The sequence below is a fragment of the Coptis chinensis genome, chromosome 6 (genome assembly GCF_015680905.1).
Source record: "Coptis chinensis isolate HL-2020 chromosome 6, ASM1568090v1, whole genome shotgun sequence".
Classification (NCBI taxonomy): Eukaryota; Viridiplantae; Streptophyta; class Magnoliopsida; order Ranunculales; family Ranunculaceae; genus Coptis; species Coptis chinensis.
Genome location: NC_141461.1, coordinates 40570929 through 40587696, shown reverse-complemented (window position 1 = coordinate 40587696; position 16768 = coordinate 40570929). Strand labels below are relative to the sequence as shown.

General features: G+C 34.8%; 2 protein-coding genes and 1 pseudogene across 3 annotated transcripts; 1 reads left to right on the top strand and 2 right to left on the bottom strand.

The window, feature by feature from the left end:
• Positions 1-5777: 5777 nt before the first annotated feature.
• On the bottom strand, positions 5778-6559 carry LOC147492969 (histone H1-like). Its single transcript, XM_086566607.1, has 2 exons — positions 6404-6559; positions 5778-6322 (listed from the first exon to the last, which is right to left on the bottom strand). Exons 1-2 carry the CDS (start codon positions 6491-6493, stop codon positions 5930-5932), a joined length of 483 nt encoding a protein of 160 aa, XP_086422733.1. The 5' UTR covers positions 6494-6559; the 3' UTR covers positions 5778-5929.
• A 497-nt stretch (positions 6560-7056) lies between these two features.
• On the top strand, positions 7057-12246 carry LOC147492968 (apyrase 2-like). Its single transcript, XM_086566294.1, has 9 exons — positions 7057-7504; positions 7608-7736; positions 7838-7894; positions 7996-8088; positions 9726-9931; positions 10400-10491; positions 11224-11441; positions 11577-11766; positions 11857-12246. The coding sequence occupies exons 1-9, from the start codon at positions 7256-7258 to the stop codon at positions 11979-11981; spliced, it is 1359 nt and encodes a 452-aa protein (XP_086422420.1). The 5' UTR covers positions 7057-7255; the 3' UTR covers positions 11982-12246.
• A 149-nt stretch (positions 12247-12395) lies between these two features.
• LOC147492967 (uncharacterized) lies at positions 12396-15950 on the bottom strand (annotated as a pseudogene). Its single transcript, XR_015198882.1, has 3 exons — positions 14710-15950; positions 14334-14604; positions 12396-14242 (listed from the first exon to the last, which is right to left on the bottom strand). The product of XR_015198882.1 is annotated as an uncharacterized LOC147492967 (transcript).
• Positions 15951-16768: the final 818 nt, after the last annotated feature.

The following is a 16768-nucleotide window of genomic DNA, read 5'->3' as shown; positions in this document are numbered from 1 at the left end:
TTTACACAGTTTCGTTGGGATATTTGGCCTTTACAAAGCCAATGAACATTTATTGATTATACATGATGATGTTTAATTAAATACACGTATTTTATTATTATGCATATGGGTGAACTAATATCATATGATGAAACCATAAGTTTCATAGGTAATAGAATTAGAACAATCAAGTATATGAAGAGTCATGTGCGTGAGATTTGATTGTATCTATTTACCTATAATGCTCACAGTTAGGGGTGAAGTCGGATGTTTCACTTATAAGACTGTATTATACATAATTGCTATATGATAGGATGATGATATCTCAATCATTTGAGTATGACTCTAAGTTTGTATATTACTTTAGTCACATGATTGACACTGAGGGGATCAAAGTGAGAACACACTATAAATTCGCTGTTAAAGTTAGTGTGCAAATCTCACTCTACCATTTAATCCCTAGACTTGAGAAATTGTGAAAATTCATTGTGTCTCAAATTTATTATTTTGAGACATTAAAAAGTAATGTCTACTCATAGACTAGACTTAACGTTTCAGGTAATAAATATAGGACGTCTTGAATCACGAATTCTAATATATCATATAATAATTTAGCATCAGGACATACATATCACGGAAATATTAAAGTGTAACATGTAAAGCATACATAAATTCAAAAAATAGTTCATGTACTCATGCACGTACGTCCTATGTGTGTGCATCATTATATATGCATCTTTAATTAGTATATAGTGTATGACTCCATGTTCTATGTTTTTGTGCATCTTATGCATTGAATAAATATTGTACATGTCCAGTAAATTAAGCTGTAATAGGAAACTTCCAAATGTAGAACTGCACATGTTTCTTTCACGTACCTTTTAAAACCATGTCTACTATACAAGTCTCAAAAGCTTTATAAGCATCTTAGACAAAAGGTACAGCAGCTACTTCTCAAAAAACAAACTCGTCCTGTACTAAGCTATATATATATAGACCAACGTACCAATACTAAGCTATATATATATCCCTTAAAGGTATGTCCTCCTTTATATTGACAAGAGCAACTAAGCTATATATATTGTCAATATACAAGCTCCGCTCTCGGTAAAATTAAAAGATTATGTTTAATTAAGCGGATACATGACAGCCACTAATTAAACAAATTAATACGCAAAGGGTAAATCAAATCTCGTATGTAAGGCGAAAAAAAAAACTTGTACAGACTTTTAATAAACACGTGTAACAAAAAACCATATTAATAAACTAACATCTCATGTTAACAATGTTAATATATTTTTTCTTTTATACAATTTTAAATAGTACGTACCAATACTAAAAAAAAATTGCACCTTTATTACTTAGAACATGCAGATCTAAAATTACCATATATCTCATATAAAATTTTCAGATCTGATTATTCTTTTTAAAAGCAAATCAAAATTAGATAATAGCATGACCCGCTCTGATACCAATAATATAAAGCAAGTGGTAAAGGCAATTAATTTTCGAATTGAATCCATTGCTACACCGTTATCAATTCAATTGGAATTATATTTTTAGATGTGATTAATATGATTCCTACGGATAAATTAATTGCATGCTAAAATATTTTTGTCTACTGTCTATTCTTAAGAAGAAAAATTCATGTATGGCTAGTGAGAGTGTTTTCCCTTACGGATTCATTATCTCGCGGTTACATTAATGAATTAAGATGATGGTACACTTGGCTGAAATATAATTGACAGCCCTACGGTTTGTGCAATTATGTTTTAGTAGCAAAAGGAATAATAATGGAAATCATATTACATGTATGTAAAATTGATGGGTCTAGTAGAACTCGCCTTATTAAGTTGAATAATTTTGATGCCCTATGGATAAGAGATTATTCATAAGTATTAGGTTTCCATTGCTTATATTTGTCTTATTGATACAATATGGAGGGTGTTGTATTTTTATTATATAAGCGGGAAATTGGTTTATTAAATTCCCAAAACCAATATTAAATGCATTATAATATTTTTTGTGTATATGTAAATGTTCAAGATATGTCTCAATCAAATTTCAGTCCCTTAACATCTATCTTGAAAGAGAACAAGTTAATTGGTCCTAATTATGTGGACTGGCAGCGTAACATTAACATTATCTTAACTGCTGAAAGTTACAAATTCGTTCTCACTACCCCTTGACCCCCTGAACCAGCAGACAATGCTAGTGCAAGGCTGAAAGATGAGTACAAAAAATGGCAAAAGGCCAATGAGATGTCCAAGTGTTATCTCCTGGCATCCTAGTCAAACGTACTCCAGCACCAACACCAAAATTTTGGTACAGCTACTGAGATCATGACCAATTTGCAAGAGATGTTTGGTGAACAAAATCGCACTAAACGTCAGATTGCAATGGCAAACCTGATGAATACAAAAATGGATGATGGGACTCCAGTTAGGGAGCATATCCTTAAGATGATTGGCTATGTCAATGAGTTGAAGATCCTAGGCACTGAAATAGATGCCAATTCTCAAGTTTATGCTATTCTTCAGTCTTTGTCAGTTTCATTTAATCAGTTCAAGTTGAACTACAACATGAACAATATGGATCTGACACTGCCAGAGTTAATGAACTCTTTACAACAAGCTGAAGACTTAGTTAAAGTTAAACCAAGTGTAATGGTCTCAGAAAATGTTGGTGTTTCCAAGCCTAAGCCGAAAGGCAAAGACAAGTGGAAAAAAGGTAAAAAGTTTGCCCTTGGGGCAAAAGGGGGAGTGGAGAAGAATTCAGGGGCTAAAGCAAAAGGTAATTGTTACCATTGTGAAAAGCTTGGTCATTGGAAGCGGAACTGTAGAGAGTATCTGGCTATGAAACAAAAACAAAAAGAAGGTATGCAATCCTTTATTCTTGAAACCAAAGAGTTGGTTTTTCCTTCTTACACCTATTTAGTGGAATAAGAGGTCACTAACTACTTTTGTAAAATGTTACAGGAGTTTCAGAGGAAAAGAAGGATGAATGAAGAAAAGGTGTACCAGGCACTAGGGACAGAGGCAAATGTTGCTACAGTATCAATAGGAGTTTATTGTTTAGCATTAGAAAAGAAAATGTTGGTTTTAGAAGACTATTTTTTATGTTCCGGGGATAAGGAGAAATTTGGTTTCGTTTTACGACTTTATAAGTCAGAATATAATATTCTATTTCATTTGATTCAAAAGTTGTAATCATATTAAATAAAATGATTATTGCCTCTGGTTTTTTGGAATATGGTCTCTATTTACTTTCTTCTATGCCAGAAATAAATGATTTTGATATTAGTAATTCATCATATGTTATTACCTCAAAAGAGGGTATTTTCTTCAGTTAATCTAACAAACTTGTGGCACTTAAACTTGGTCATATCAATCTGAATAAGATTGATAGCTTGGGTGAAAGATGGGATTTTAAGTTCAGTCCCTTTATAATCTTCCTCAAACTGTAATCTTACTTGGAGAGATGACTAAAAGATCTTTTAAAGTAAAGGGTCAAGAGCCACATAGTTAATGGAGTTAGTACATACAGATGTACATGGGCCTATAAATGTGAAAAAAAAATGCAACTTAATGCAAAATATGATTTTGTTTCAATTAAGTGCACCAAGAACTCCACAACAAAAAAAGATTGAAGAAAGAAGGAACATAACCTTATGGGGTATGGTTTGGACTATGGTGAGTTATTCAAACTCTCCCTATATCTTTTTTGAGATAAGCCTTAGAAATGTCAGCTGATATTCCTATTTATGTCCAATCTAGATTAATTTATAATTTAGATAAAACTTCCATATAAAGTTCAGAGTTTATCTAAACCTACTCTGGTACTTCATCGTAGTGGGAGGACAATTAGTCTTTAAGAAAATTTAACCCTATTATTAAGGGAAACTTTATATGTTATATCAGATGACAAGGATGTAGATCCTATAAACCACGAAGAAGCAATTTCTGACATTGATTTGAGTAAATGACTTGAATCAATGAGATGAGAAATGGAGTCCTTATATTCCAATAATGTCTGGGAACTTGTTGATCATTTGCCAAATATTAAGTCTACTAAGAATAAGTAGTTATTCAAAAGAGACGCTGTTAGAAAGGTAGGGACTTTTAATGCGAGACTGGTTGAGAAAATGTTTACTCAAAAAGAGGATATTGATTATGAGAGAACTTTTTCGCCAGTAGCCATGAAAAGTCCATTAGAGTCCTTCTAGTGATTGTTGCTCATTATGACTATATGATTTGGCAAATGGATGTAAAGACCGCGTTTTAGAACCTGGAGGCTTTACAGTTCCTACAAGCTTTAAGGAGTTGGAATGTAAACTTTGATCAAATAATCAAATCGTTTGGTTTTGATCAATGTAAGGAAAGACCTTGTGTTTTACAAGAAACTTGAAGGTAAGATGACTATGTTATTGGTCTCATATGTATATGATACAGTATTCATTATGAATGATATAGTCTACGAGGACCAAATACTATATATATATGTGTGTGTGTGTGTGTGTGTGTGCAGATCCTTATATAAATATTATAGGTTTTATAATGGTTGTTATATGGCTTTGAAGGCCAGTAGGAGATTGTTGGGATATTTGGCTTTTATAAAGCCAATGAACATTTATTGATTATACATGATGATGTTTAATTAAATACACGTATCTTATTATTATGCATATGAGTGAACTAATATCATATGATGAAACCATAAGTTCCATAGGTAATAAAATTAGAACAATCAAGCATATGAAGAGTCATGTGCAGGAGATTTGATTGTATCTATTTACCTAGAATGCTCACAGTTAGGGGTGAAGTCAGACGCTTCACTTATAAGACTGTAATATACATAACTGATATATGATAGGATTATGATATCTCAATCATTTGAGTATGACTATAAGTTTGTATATTGGTGTAGTCACATGACTGATACTGAGGGGATCAAAGTGATAACACACTATAAATTCGTTGTTAAGGTTAGTGTGCAAATCTCACTCTACGAATTAATTCCTAGACTTGAAAAATTGTGAAAATTCATTGTGTCTCAAAATTATTATTTTGAGACGTTAAAAAGTAATGTCTATTCATAGACTAGACTTAACATTTTGGTTAATAAATATAGGACGTCTTGAATCACAAATTCTAATAAAAAATCCACAACTCTACGGAGTTATGTATTAGAAATTTGTGACATAACTAATTGAGCTCAAATCTGGCCGGTATAAGAAATAGTTTCTTAATGCTCAATTGATATTAAATGTCAAATTGGGTAAATTACACATGGGTGTGACAGTGAAGAACAAATTCCAAATGGTCTAATTGTGAATACAAGTAAAGTAAAAGGACTTAGATATAATTAATTGTAAGAAAGAATTTTCTTAAAAGTTTCAAAAGCCTTATTGTAAATATGGATTTGTTAATACACTTTCCATATTAAAGAGATATATATTAAAAGTGTTTTAATATATCAAGTACAAATACTTGTATGACAAAGACTTGTCCTCTTAAGATAAAATTTGAAATTCTAAATGGATCCCACTACATACACTTACCTATTCTCAAACTTAAAATCTTAAGTAGATCCCACTACATACACTTACGTATTCTTAAAATTTCTCTATATAAGATAATGACTTTTTGGAGAAAGAGATCATTAGTTTTTCTAAAAAAAGTACAACTAAAAATATAAAAAAAAAAAAAAAGTAAAAGTGTTTTGTGGTGTGTTGTGTGATAAATACTACTAAAAGGCTAAAGACTACATGATTTGGATTCAGTTTTGGAAAGTTTCCATTTACTGTCAATTTCTAATTTCAGCGGTTTTGAATATATTTTTCTTTTAATTTCTTTTTTGATCAATAATAGATTAACATATTAAAAATGTACGATTAGAAAAATCCCAACAAACTTCTAATATAAAACCCAAATCTTTGATTCAACTCCTATCAAACCTTCTTGGCCATCTTAGTCTTCAAAGCATATGGAGTCTTAATCAATTTCAGTTGCTTAACCTTCACAGGAGTCGATTTCACACCATTCTTCTTTGCTTCCTTGACAACCTTTTCTTTTGGGACAGCAGAAACTTTAGTAGTACTTTTCACCTTCTTCTCCGCCGCAATTTTCGTTGAACTTTCCTTCTTACTTGCATCAGAAAGCTTATATGAGGCCTTAACCTTAACCAAATTCCCCTTCACAACAGAGTTCTTCAATTGTACACTCAATATTTTCCTAAAATTTTCAGGAAGATCAGCTTTGTATTGCTCTTCAATGTACTTAGTAATGGCATGTGTACTCGAACCACCCTTCTCGTGTATTGCAAGCAACGCTTCCTTAATCATCTACATAACAACCCCAAACAAATTTATAAGTAAACCAAATTAAACTTACAAAAGAAGAAATTGAACAAAGTGGTTAATCACCTGGAAGTAAGTGGGGTAAGAAGATTTATTTTCCTTTGAAGCCTTTGCCTTCTTATCAATTGCTTTCGTTGAAGCAGCATTCCGAGCCATTTTCTTTCAAACTGTATACAAAGTGGGGTTTAGAAATGCAAAGAGAAGTGTTTTAGTGAATAAAACTTAATAGACTGTGGAGATATTTATAGGAGACAGCCAGGTTTGCCGTTAGAGTAGATATTACCTATGATTGGTTCATTATATTTGACAAGGATTATAGTGAGACTTCTAAGGTAAATCAATTCGACCATTGGATTGTATAGTGGCAACTTGCAAGTGTCAGCCAAGCGTCGATATGATTTTACAATCTCAAAACTTCCAACGAAAGCCAGTGGGTAGGCAGCGGTCTAAACCCAATACCGAGTGGGCTAGGATCCAGACTAGTAGTTGGGTTGGGCTGAGGTTGGGACCATTGAAAACCCGGTCCCGCAAATTTGTGTTAATCTCATCAGTCCATACAATAATCTCGATTTCTCAAATCACATACTAACACGTGTTGTGGAATCTGTAGGATAAGACATTCTTATCAACCAGCCCGTAGCCTAATGATTTAAACATGGGCCTAAAATGTGGCTACCCTGCTTTTAGAAAGAATATACATTTGTTTTTTTCAATCAATAAATAGTGAGGCCAACTTCAAAACTTCAATAACAAAAAAACAGCTGCGGGCGGAGGAAAAGGAACATTGTTATTTCAAGTCCGGTCACTCCGGTTACTCCCAAGTGTACCCACACTTTAAACCACTACCTGGAAACAGATAGATCCGGTAAATATCACCCACATTACCCGAACTCCCTCCTCACCCTCAGATCAGTCACGATGATGAAACTTAACAGACAAGTTTCCATTCCAATTTTTATTATTATCTCATTTGTTCTTTTCCTACTTCCTCATTCGGGTTCTTCTTTTTCGCCGAGCTCTGAAAGTCTTCTTGGCAGTCCAGGAAATGATAGGTCTTATGCTGTTATAATTGATGCGGGTAGTTCTGGAAGTAGAATTCATGTTTACTGCTTTGACCAGAATATGAATCTTGTAAAAATTGGAAATGAGGTTGACTTCTATATTCAGGTACTTATAATCTTATATATACAATTTTACTTCCACTCACCTAACCATACCTTTTGTTGTTAATTTGTTTATATGATCCTAATTATACAAACTGTGTGCATAGACAAAACCAGGTTTGAGTGCGTACGAAAGCAATCCAGAATTAGCTGCAGAATCGCTTTCGTCTATGTTGCAGCAAGCAGAAGGTTTTGTGCCTAAGGAGTTGCATAGTGAGACACCAGTGAGACTTGGGGTAAACTTTTGAACTTTTATGTTACTACATTATGTTTTTTTTTTATGCAATGATGGTTAAGTTATTGTTATTTGTCGAATTGGTTATTATGATGTTTTTAGGCTACAGCAGGTTTAAGGCTACTGAAAGGTGATGCGCCTGAAAGGATTTTGGAAGCGGTAACTTTCTTTCACTTGCAATTGTACGTTAGTATGCACTTTCCTTGCTAGTATGGCCTGGACACTTAATTATTGTGATTTGTGAACCGTCTATTGTACAGGTTAGGAATTTTCTAAAAGAGAAGAGTCCGTTTAAATATAAACCAGAATGGGTCACTGTCTTGAAGGGAAGTGAAGAAGGTTCATATCTATGGGTATGTATATAGTAACAATTCCCCGTAGTTTCAGAATTTTAGTCGAAGAATTCCACATTCAGTTTTATGCCTACAGCCTACATATGATCTCCAATGGATATATTTATTTTTGAAAAGCCACTAATCAACCACTAGTGAAGTTTAGCTATGCTTGTATGATCACTTGGACTAACTCCAATGGAACCGGGTTCCACTATAGGGTCCAATGGTGTGCACCATTCCCTCAACTGGCGTCCTCATATTTCACCTGATAAATATGTTGAAAGTTGAGAGGATGCAATAGACTCCGCATATGGCACACCACTCCCACTGGCCTAGCTAGTACAAAATTTTCTCATACACACCACTGCCAATCGTTATACCCCAAATTTCTACACACCATTGCCAGTGGCTGTGGACTGTGCGTGGTGTATATTTGTGGATGTACACGTCTCCAAATTCACAGGCCAGTCAAAGTGGCGTGTGGAATTTGTTGACTTTTCTAGGCACAGTTCCTAGTGGCGTCTGTCAATTGGATGTCTAAACCGCATCCCTCAACTGCATCCACTGTACTATTGGGGATAAGGTTGCAGTCTTGCAGCAGAAGAAACCATTGGAGTCGGCCTTAAATCACACTTCAAAAGTGTCAGCTTTGACAAAAACTTTCCCTGCTTGAAAAACATAAACCTTTTTTTTTTTTAATATTATCGAATGGCTGAATATATCATGACATCATACTCCGGTACCCTTACTTAAGTATAACTCATTTAAAATATCCTGTTATGTGGTTCACATTTTTTCATTTTGATGAATACTTGTACAGAAAATTGGGTATAGGTACACAGACGCAAATTTCTTATGTTCAGAGGAAATAGCAAACTTTTTTTTTTTTTCTTTATAAAAACTGAAATTTGACATCTGTCTCAAATTTGAGGCTGACTTTTACAATTTTGACCTCTTTTATTAGTCCCAACTAAAGAAGCCAACTACCAACAAAAAAAAAACTACGAACTAAATCAGTAGTGGGTTAATCAAAATAACTAAAATTCATCCAAAATCTACAAATTTCCAATTAAAAGTGAGATAAATTTCTAGAGAGACCAAAACAATGTGGAAAACATCAACTTCAAAAACGGAAAAAATGTATGTTGATTACAACTAATTTCAATACAGCTTTAACAATTTAAAATGCATCTCTGATAATTTTGAATATCATGTTTAAGCTTTGTTTGATGTAATTCAAATTGTGAAATTGTGAAAGGACAAATGGGTTTTTTTTTATAAGACAATTGTATTATTTGATTGCAGTACATCTTGGAGCAATACACACGCACCCTTGCTTGATGAGTGGCCTCGATTGACACACACACCTACAGCTTGCGCACATTAGATTTTCGTATTATTTATTTGTGGAAGAAATTGACAGTTACAAATGAAAGGGTAAAAAGGAAAAATAAAAAGTTTTAAAAACAGTTAATACACCCAAAAAGTGACATGTTGTTAAAATTGGAGTAGAATCAAAAGATAATATTGGTCTTTCTCTAGACAAAAAAGACACTAAAGAAAGTGTCTAGAGCCCAATTTCTAGAATACTTGTAACACTTGCATCTTCAACTCCACTGATCATGCAAAATGTTTATTCTTTTTTTTTTTTTCAGGAAACAGCAAACTATCTTGAAGGAAATTTGGGAAAAGAAGTTTCGAGAATCGGTGGAGTAGTTGATCTTGGTGGTGGATCCGTCGGATGGCTTATGCTATTTCGGAGGAGCATCTTTGCAAAAGCTCCAAAGCCATCAGATGGGGAGGAACCATACGTGAAGGAGTTGTTTTTCAAAGGATCCAAATATTACCTTTACGTTCATAGGTTAATATATTTTGTTTTGGGAAAAGTTGATAAATCTAGTATGTACATTTGATAATCTATTAGATGCGCAAGACAATAATATATTGTTTTTCGGTCATCCAATTAGAGTTCCTTTATATTGTTTTAATAGTAAAAATATGGGTTTTTTAGACTTTGGTCCTACGCATAGTTGGTTTATTAGACTTTGGTCCAGAAAAACTTGAATATTAGATTTTAGTCTTAGTTCTGTTTGTTCACCGTTTGACTAACAGTTAACGTGGTCAATCTTCTTACATATGACTGAGTTGACTGTTAGTTGACTAACAGTGAACAAACAGAATTAGGACTAAAGTCTAATATTCAAACTTTTCTGACCAAAAGTCTAATAAACCAACTATACATATGACCAAAGTCTAAAAAGCCCTAAAAACATTTATGCTCATCTCTAGTTGTCATCATTACAAACGCCGTTCTTCTATCTTGTATCAGCTACTTGCATTACGGCTTACTAGCAGCTCGGGCAGAGATTTTAAAGGCTGTGAAAGGCTATGGTAATCCATGCATCTTGAAGGACTACCACGGTATGTTAGAAATCTCTGTTAACAGGACTAATATTTCGGCTGAGTTCTTAGTTATGTACGTATAAAGTGCTAGTTTAACAAATGCTTTCTTCTGCAAAATTTAAAATAACATCACAAATTCACTATTTTAAGATTTCTAGTCTTAGGCTCCTAGCTACCCAGTAACACGCCAATGTTGTCTAAGGTCTTACATAGGCTCCCAATATAAACCCAAACAAAAAGCCCCAATAAACTTGAAAAATCCCACTATAGTGTTAAAAACCCACACATAAAAAGCTCATTATCTGAAAAATAAAAATAAATAAAGACCTCATTTTGCTTACTTTTGCATTGGGCCCATTCAAACTTAGAGCCGGCCCTGTTATCAAATAGGAATCCATTGCACTGTCCTATATTTTAAGGCAGTTCTCTGCTTATGGCGCCCAAATAGTATTGTTCTAAGTACGTCTTGTTTAGGTGTAACTTAACGAAGACTCGAACGTCTCGAAGAGTGTTCTAACTGTAATCGTACGTATGCAGGTTGTTTACATTGTGTTTCAAATGCCCCTCTTTATAAAGAGATTAGGAGACTAGGACTATTTTATTTAAAACTAGCTTTGGTTTTAGCTTCTGTGTGCTAGAAATTAGAAAGTTATTGTGCCCAATAATAATGATTGTAGTTGAGCCTTATTCTTTTGAGACCCTAGTTGTAGTTGCTTATAGTTTTAATAACTATTACTGTTTCTCTTCCAGGGTTTTACAAATATGGTGGAGAAACATATGAAGTATCGGCATCTCCATCTGGGTCAAACCTGTATCGGTGCAGGAGAGCGGCCTTGAAGGCTCTTAAAGTTAATGAATCAACTTGCCCAAACTTGAACTGCACATTTGGTGGAATATGGAATGGAGGGGGTGGTCCCGGACAGAAGAATCTTTTTGTCGCTTCGTTTTTCTTCGACAGGGCTTCCCAGGTATTATTAATCATCGCATTCAGACTCCAATCAACTTTTGAAATTAAAGATTCATCCTCTCTTCCTTTTTCTTTCCTTATATTTCTGGTTTAGTCGTTTAGGTCCGATGATTAATCTGTTATCTTTTCAATACAGGTTGGATTTATAGATCCTAAGCTGCCTGCTGCCACAGTACGGCCTGTTGACTTTGAACGTGCAGCTAAGCGTGCTTGCATAGTGAAATTCGAGACTGCCAAATATGTTTTCCCTGGTGTTGGAGTCGATGACTTGCCCTATATATGCATGGATCTTGTCTATCAGTTCACATTGCTTGTAGATGGTTTCGGTATGTTATATTCATAAAGATAAAGACAACTTGAATCTGCACTGTCTTAATGCCTCTGTATTAACTGTGAAATCTGTTTACACTGATCAGGCCTAGATCCTCAGAAAGAGATTACGTTGGTGACGGGATTTAACTACCTGGGTTCCCAAATTGGAGCTGCTTGGCCACTTGGGAGTGCCATTGAAGTTTTGTCATCATCTTCATCTCCAGCTTAACTTGAACATACACTTCAAGAGTGCAATGCAGTTGGACGTACACTACACTTGAAGAAGATGATTTCCTATTTGAGGGAGATAACAACAGTATTATAAGGTCGCTAGAGAGTATTATTAGGATACTAGCCATTTGGCCCGCCCTATGGCCGGACTTGCTATATATATAACTAATGACTCAAAAGCCTAAAGTCCACTTGAATAAATAATATATGTATATTGATAGCTAATGATTCATTGGTTATAATATTTGTATACTTTGTTTGAAGGGTTTATATTTTTCTAATTTTTTTTGAAGGGTTTTGACGAAAGGTTTTATTTCTAGTTTTGGGTTATTATTGTTCATGTTGCAATAAGTTGTCAGGTTGACGATGAATGAGTATGGGACCTAGCAGCACCTTCTGGCGAATGCTTGCGTCACGGGTTTTCTCTAGACCTAAAGATTGGGAGTTGCACTAATCCCATCAATTACTGTTCAAATGTTGTTGGTTCTAGCAACATGACATTCTGGCCATACAAAAAGTTTAGGTTGCAGACATACAAAAAAAATGCTCAAATTTAAGACCCTTTTAGCAGTCCCATTGGAATGACATTTTTGTGGTTGGGGTGCTATGTTTGCCTTTAGCAGCTCATATAACCCTCATTAGACTTGTTCTGATAGATACATATATTAATATAAAAGAATAATACTACAACCTTAACACAACAATATCAAGGTTCAATGATGGTACATTGTATAATATATGGTGATCTAAGCCTAGCCAACTCACTCAAATTTGCTAGAAATTCAATCATGAGACGCACCAAATCAAAACTACAATTAGCATATTCAAATGCTACAACCACATATAGGAATATAAGAAGGAGACAATATTTTCCATAATGCACACCATTGAGTAATATCACATTTTTAAAACCCACAACACATATATTTGCCCTTCCAAGACTTTTGAGCAAATTTGGGAATATATAAGATGTATACATGAGTTGCCATCCTCCATTGATGTACATAAAATTAAAAAGTTATTTTTCTCAGCCCCTGTGTATAATATGATGCCTTGCATCTGTTAGTTATAGCCAGCTTCTAGTTCCTTCCGTTTCAATTCTAATGCCATACGCTCATTTTCAAGTTTCATCCGCTCATTTTCAATCCTCAATTTATCCAGCTCTTGATCTTTTTCCTGCTAAATCGTTGCCACTTGAACTACTGCTTCTCTAGATCCAACATTTATGCCTGAATCTGCAACTTCGGTTCTTCCAACTGAAGTGAGCGAGACTTTATCCACTGCTTCTGTAACCAAGCTGTTTTACTACCTTCTGAGAGCATCTGATTCATGTTGACAGGGGTGTTCTGTGGGTGAGGATAAGATCTTGTGTTTCAATCCTGAGTTAAGGGGTTTCCAAAACTCACATCTTCATGGTCATGCCCCTACTTCTCCTCAGGCTCGTCATCATGGTCGTCACTGTCAGCGTCTTGATCGCCGTTGCCAACATTATCTTGTTGATTCTTTCTTGTATCAAGCATTTCATCATCCTCTCTGCTTCTGAGGGCCAGTTGCAAGGACCGCTGCAATGATGGATCAGGAAGGAGATGCAGTCTGTTTCCATTGTGGTATTAGCACATCTCTTCATAACAGTCTCCTTAGCTTTCTCCAAAAGGTGGTCCATCATATCTAAAAGTGCAGGATTTTCAACAACCTTACATGAAGTGCCCCTTCCAAGGATGTTTGTGAGTCTCTTGTATCTCTTTTTGATGTCATTAAACTTGTCTTCACACTACTGAGGTGATACATAATATCCCCTTTCGGCCATGACTTTCGAGACTGACTTCCACTTCCCCTTCTTTTGCATAATTGCATATTTTCTTCCCCCATTGCTACATTCAGCAGCAGTATCCTCACTCATGTAAGAAACTACAGTGATCAGAAGTATCACCATTGTATCATTCCACTTCATCCTCTACCATGGTGACCCCCCTTTCTTCCCTCTACCTAGTTCACCATGCCCATCTACACCACCTTCAGTAAAACTGGGTTCATCCTCATCACTTGTCGTTGTCTTTGCCCTCTCCCCTTTATTATATTCTACTATGGCCATAATCTATTTACACTCGTGCATCCTCCCAACTGTGAGGGAAAAAACATCGTGTATTGGTGGGTGAACCATTGATCCCTGCTGAGAATGCGGGTGTTGTTGTTGTTGATGCAAAACATGTGGGTGTTGTTGATGATGAACATGCATCAAACACTTGGATAGTAAAATCTCTAAAATTTCAACTCAACAATAAAAATGGGCATGTATGAAAATGACTAAAAAGATTCAACATGTATGAAAATGACATAAAAAAGAACTCACCATAGTGAAATTGACAAAGAGTTTTCCTCTTAGTAAAGTAACCTCCCATGATACATTGCACAATGAAGTGATGTCCTTCCGTGTCCATCTCTGAAATTGGGACTTACGCCTACAACAATTATTTGATCCATACCCATTCAAATCCAAGAGCCTTCATCCTTCAGAATACATGGTCCTTCAGCAATGAATGCAAGCCATTCATACAACCTACCCTTCAGCAACTTCTTGATCAGTGAAGAATCAACATGAATCGAATCAAAGATGATTCTCTCTACAAATTACAATTTTAGATAAACACAAACAAAATAATAATAAGTCGAAAGAAATGTCAAACTCACTTTATACTTAATTCATAGGTATGTCGTATCCTGCTCACCACATTGGTCCAATTAAGTAACATGAGCCATGAACATCTGTTTATTGCATCTCTGTCTTTCTTTAACAAAAAGTATTACCATGCCCTACCATTGCAACAAATTTTTTCTTGTTTCAGTAGCTTGAGCAAAAACTTTCCACTCCATTTCTGAAGATGCAAAAAATAAAAAGGAAGAAATTCATTAGTCATTGAGCATGGTCAACATTGAAACGGGACCTTAAGGTTTGTTTCTGTAAGAGAGAGAGATCAAAGTTCCTGCAATTAGAACTTGATTGTTTAACTTATACTTCATCTTGGTCATGTAGCCTAGAATTAGAGACGTTAAAGAAATAGAACAACACCAATATCACCACCGATCAAGAAGCTTTATGGATGCTTTACTAACGGAACAAAAAAGTAGTAGAAAATCGGAAAATTGTCAAATTAAGCAACTCGAGATGTAAACTGAACATCCAATCGAAACCATTAAAAAACACTAATCAAAATTAATACGATTACAAATAAAAATCAAATTACAACTAATTCATAAACGATAAATACCTCATAAATAGAAAATCATACATTTAGTTTCATAATAAAATCCTACTGATCCTAACTACAAAAAATTAACCAAAATCACATTGATTATAAGCTTTTAGAAGAAATACTGCATTATGTAGACAAAATGTAGTTATTTTGCTATACACCGAAATGTGTTGCAAGCAATGCAATACCATCTTGGGTAATTCGAGAACTTACCCATATATGCCAAATTTTAGGGATTGCAGTAGCAGTAAAATCTTAAGTTTTTTAGTATCTTTAGTACAAACCCCCGCTTCCCCACTATGATTCGCCAACCCATGCGTTATTCCCCCTGGAATATATTAACAACACTCATTTGTATGTACCTGTATAGAGCTCAAACGTGACAATGGTATGAATTTCCCCTGGAATATATTAACAACCCTCATTACGGCATTCTTAAGAAATGTCCAACACCTTGTAAAGAAAACCAATCAGCCAATAAAAAAAAAATTAAAACCAATCATTCCCTGAGCTATGTCTCCAATCAGATATGAATTTGCTTCTTTTGACCACCAACTCCATGTCTTCCAAATAAATCATCTTGATAGTGGATGATCTTATGATTAAGTACATTGCATAATATATGGAATCACTTTATGCCTTCAAAAACAACAAAAGGACCAAACTTCAAAGCTAACAAAGCAGCTACTTCAGCACTTAAAGCTTCAGCTTGCTTCTTCTTGAAATCTCATAGTGACAATATTTAGAATAGTTAGGAGATCATATCTACAAAAATTAGTCTAATCCGAAATTTATAAATGCCCTAACGATTTTGAATTTGTTTACGTGTCATGATAAAATGTCTCTAGAACCCCTCCCATACACTTACACCAGTTGCAACCTGCTTGCTTTGCAACAACTAGGTCGAATCTACTGCTCATGCCATTTTTCATTGCAAAATGTTCGGACACATTTGGTATGCTTTTTAAACTCTCATTTAGAATGGACCACTCGAAACAAGCAATATCAGCTCCATTTATATCAACACTAAATGTTCTAACATCCAAGACAAAGCTGATTTAAGCAACACTATGAGTGATTTAGCCACGAACTATGGTTTTTATTTGGATTGGTTGAAATCACATTGTTTTCAACCAAAAACAAACATATTTCTAATGAAAAACTATTTTTTTAAAAACAACCCTTTACACATGTGGCCAAACGAATAAACAACCGGTATAGAGACAACCTCTGAGTATAGAGATAACCTCTGACTTAGAAGAGGCAGAGACACGAGTTATCAGGAGAGCCGAAGAGGACTAGACTCGACTCAATATTTGTATATCTGGTGATGTCTCGCAATCTTTTGCGCCATTTTAACCGATTGCAAAATCCTAGTTGAAATTCTGGAACACGACGAAACATGACATTTATTCTAACATTTCTTTTTTGGACGAATGAATAATGAATGCACTGTTGGAGTTATCCCTCACATGAGGAGAGAAAACAGAGCTGGAGAGAAACGGGCGAATTCGGCGTTGGAAATGTCGAGCGC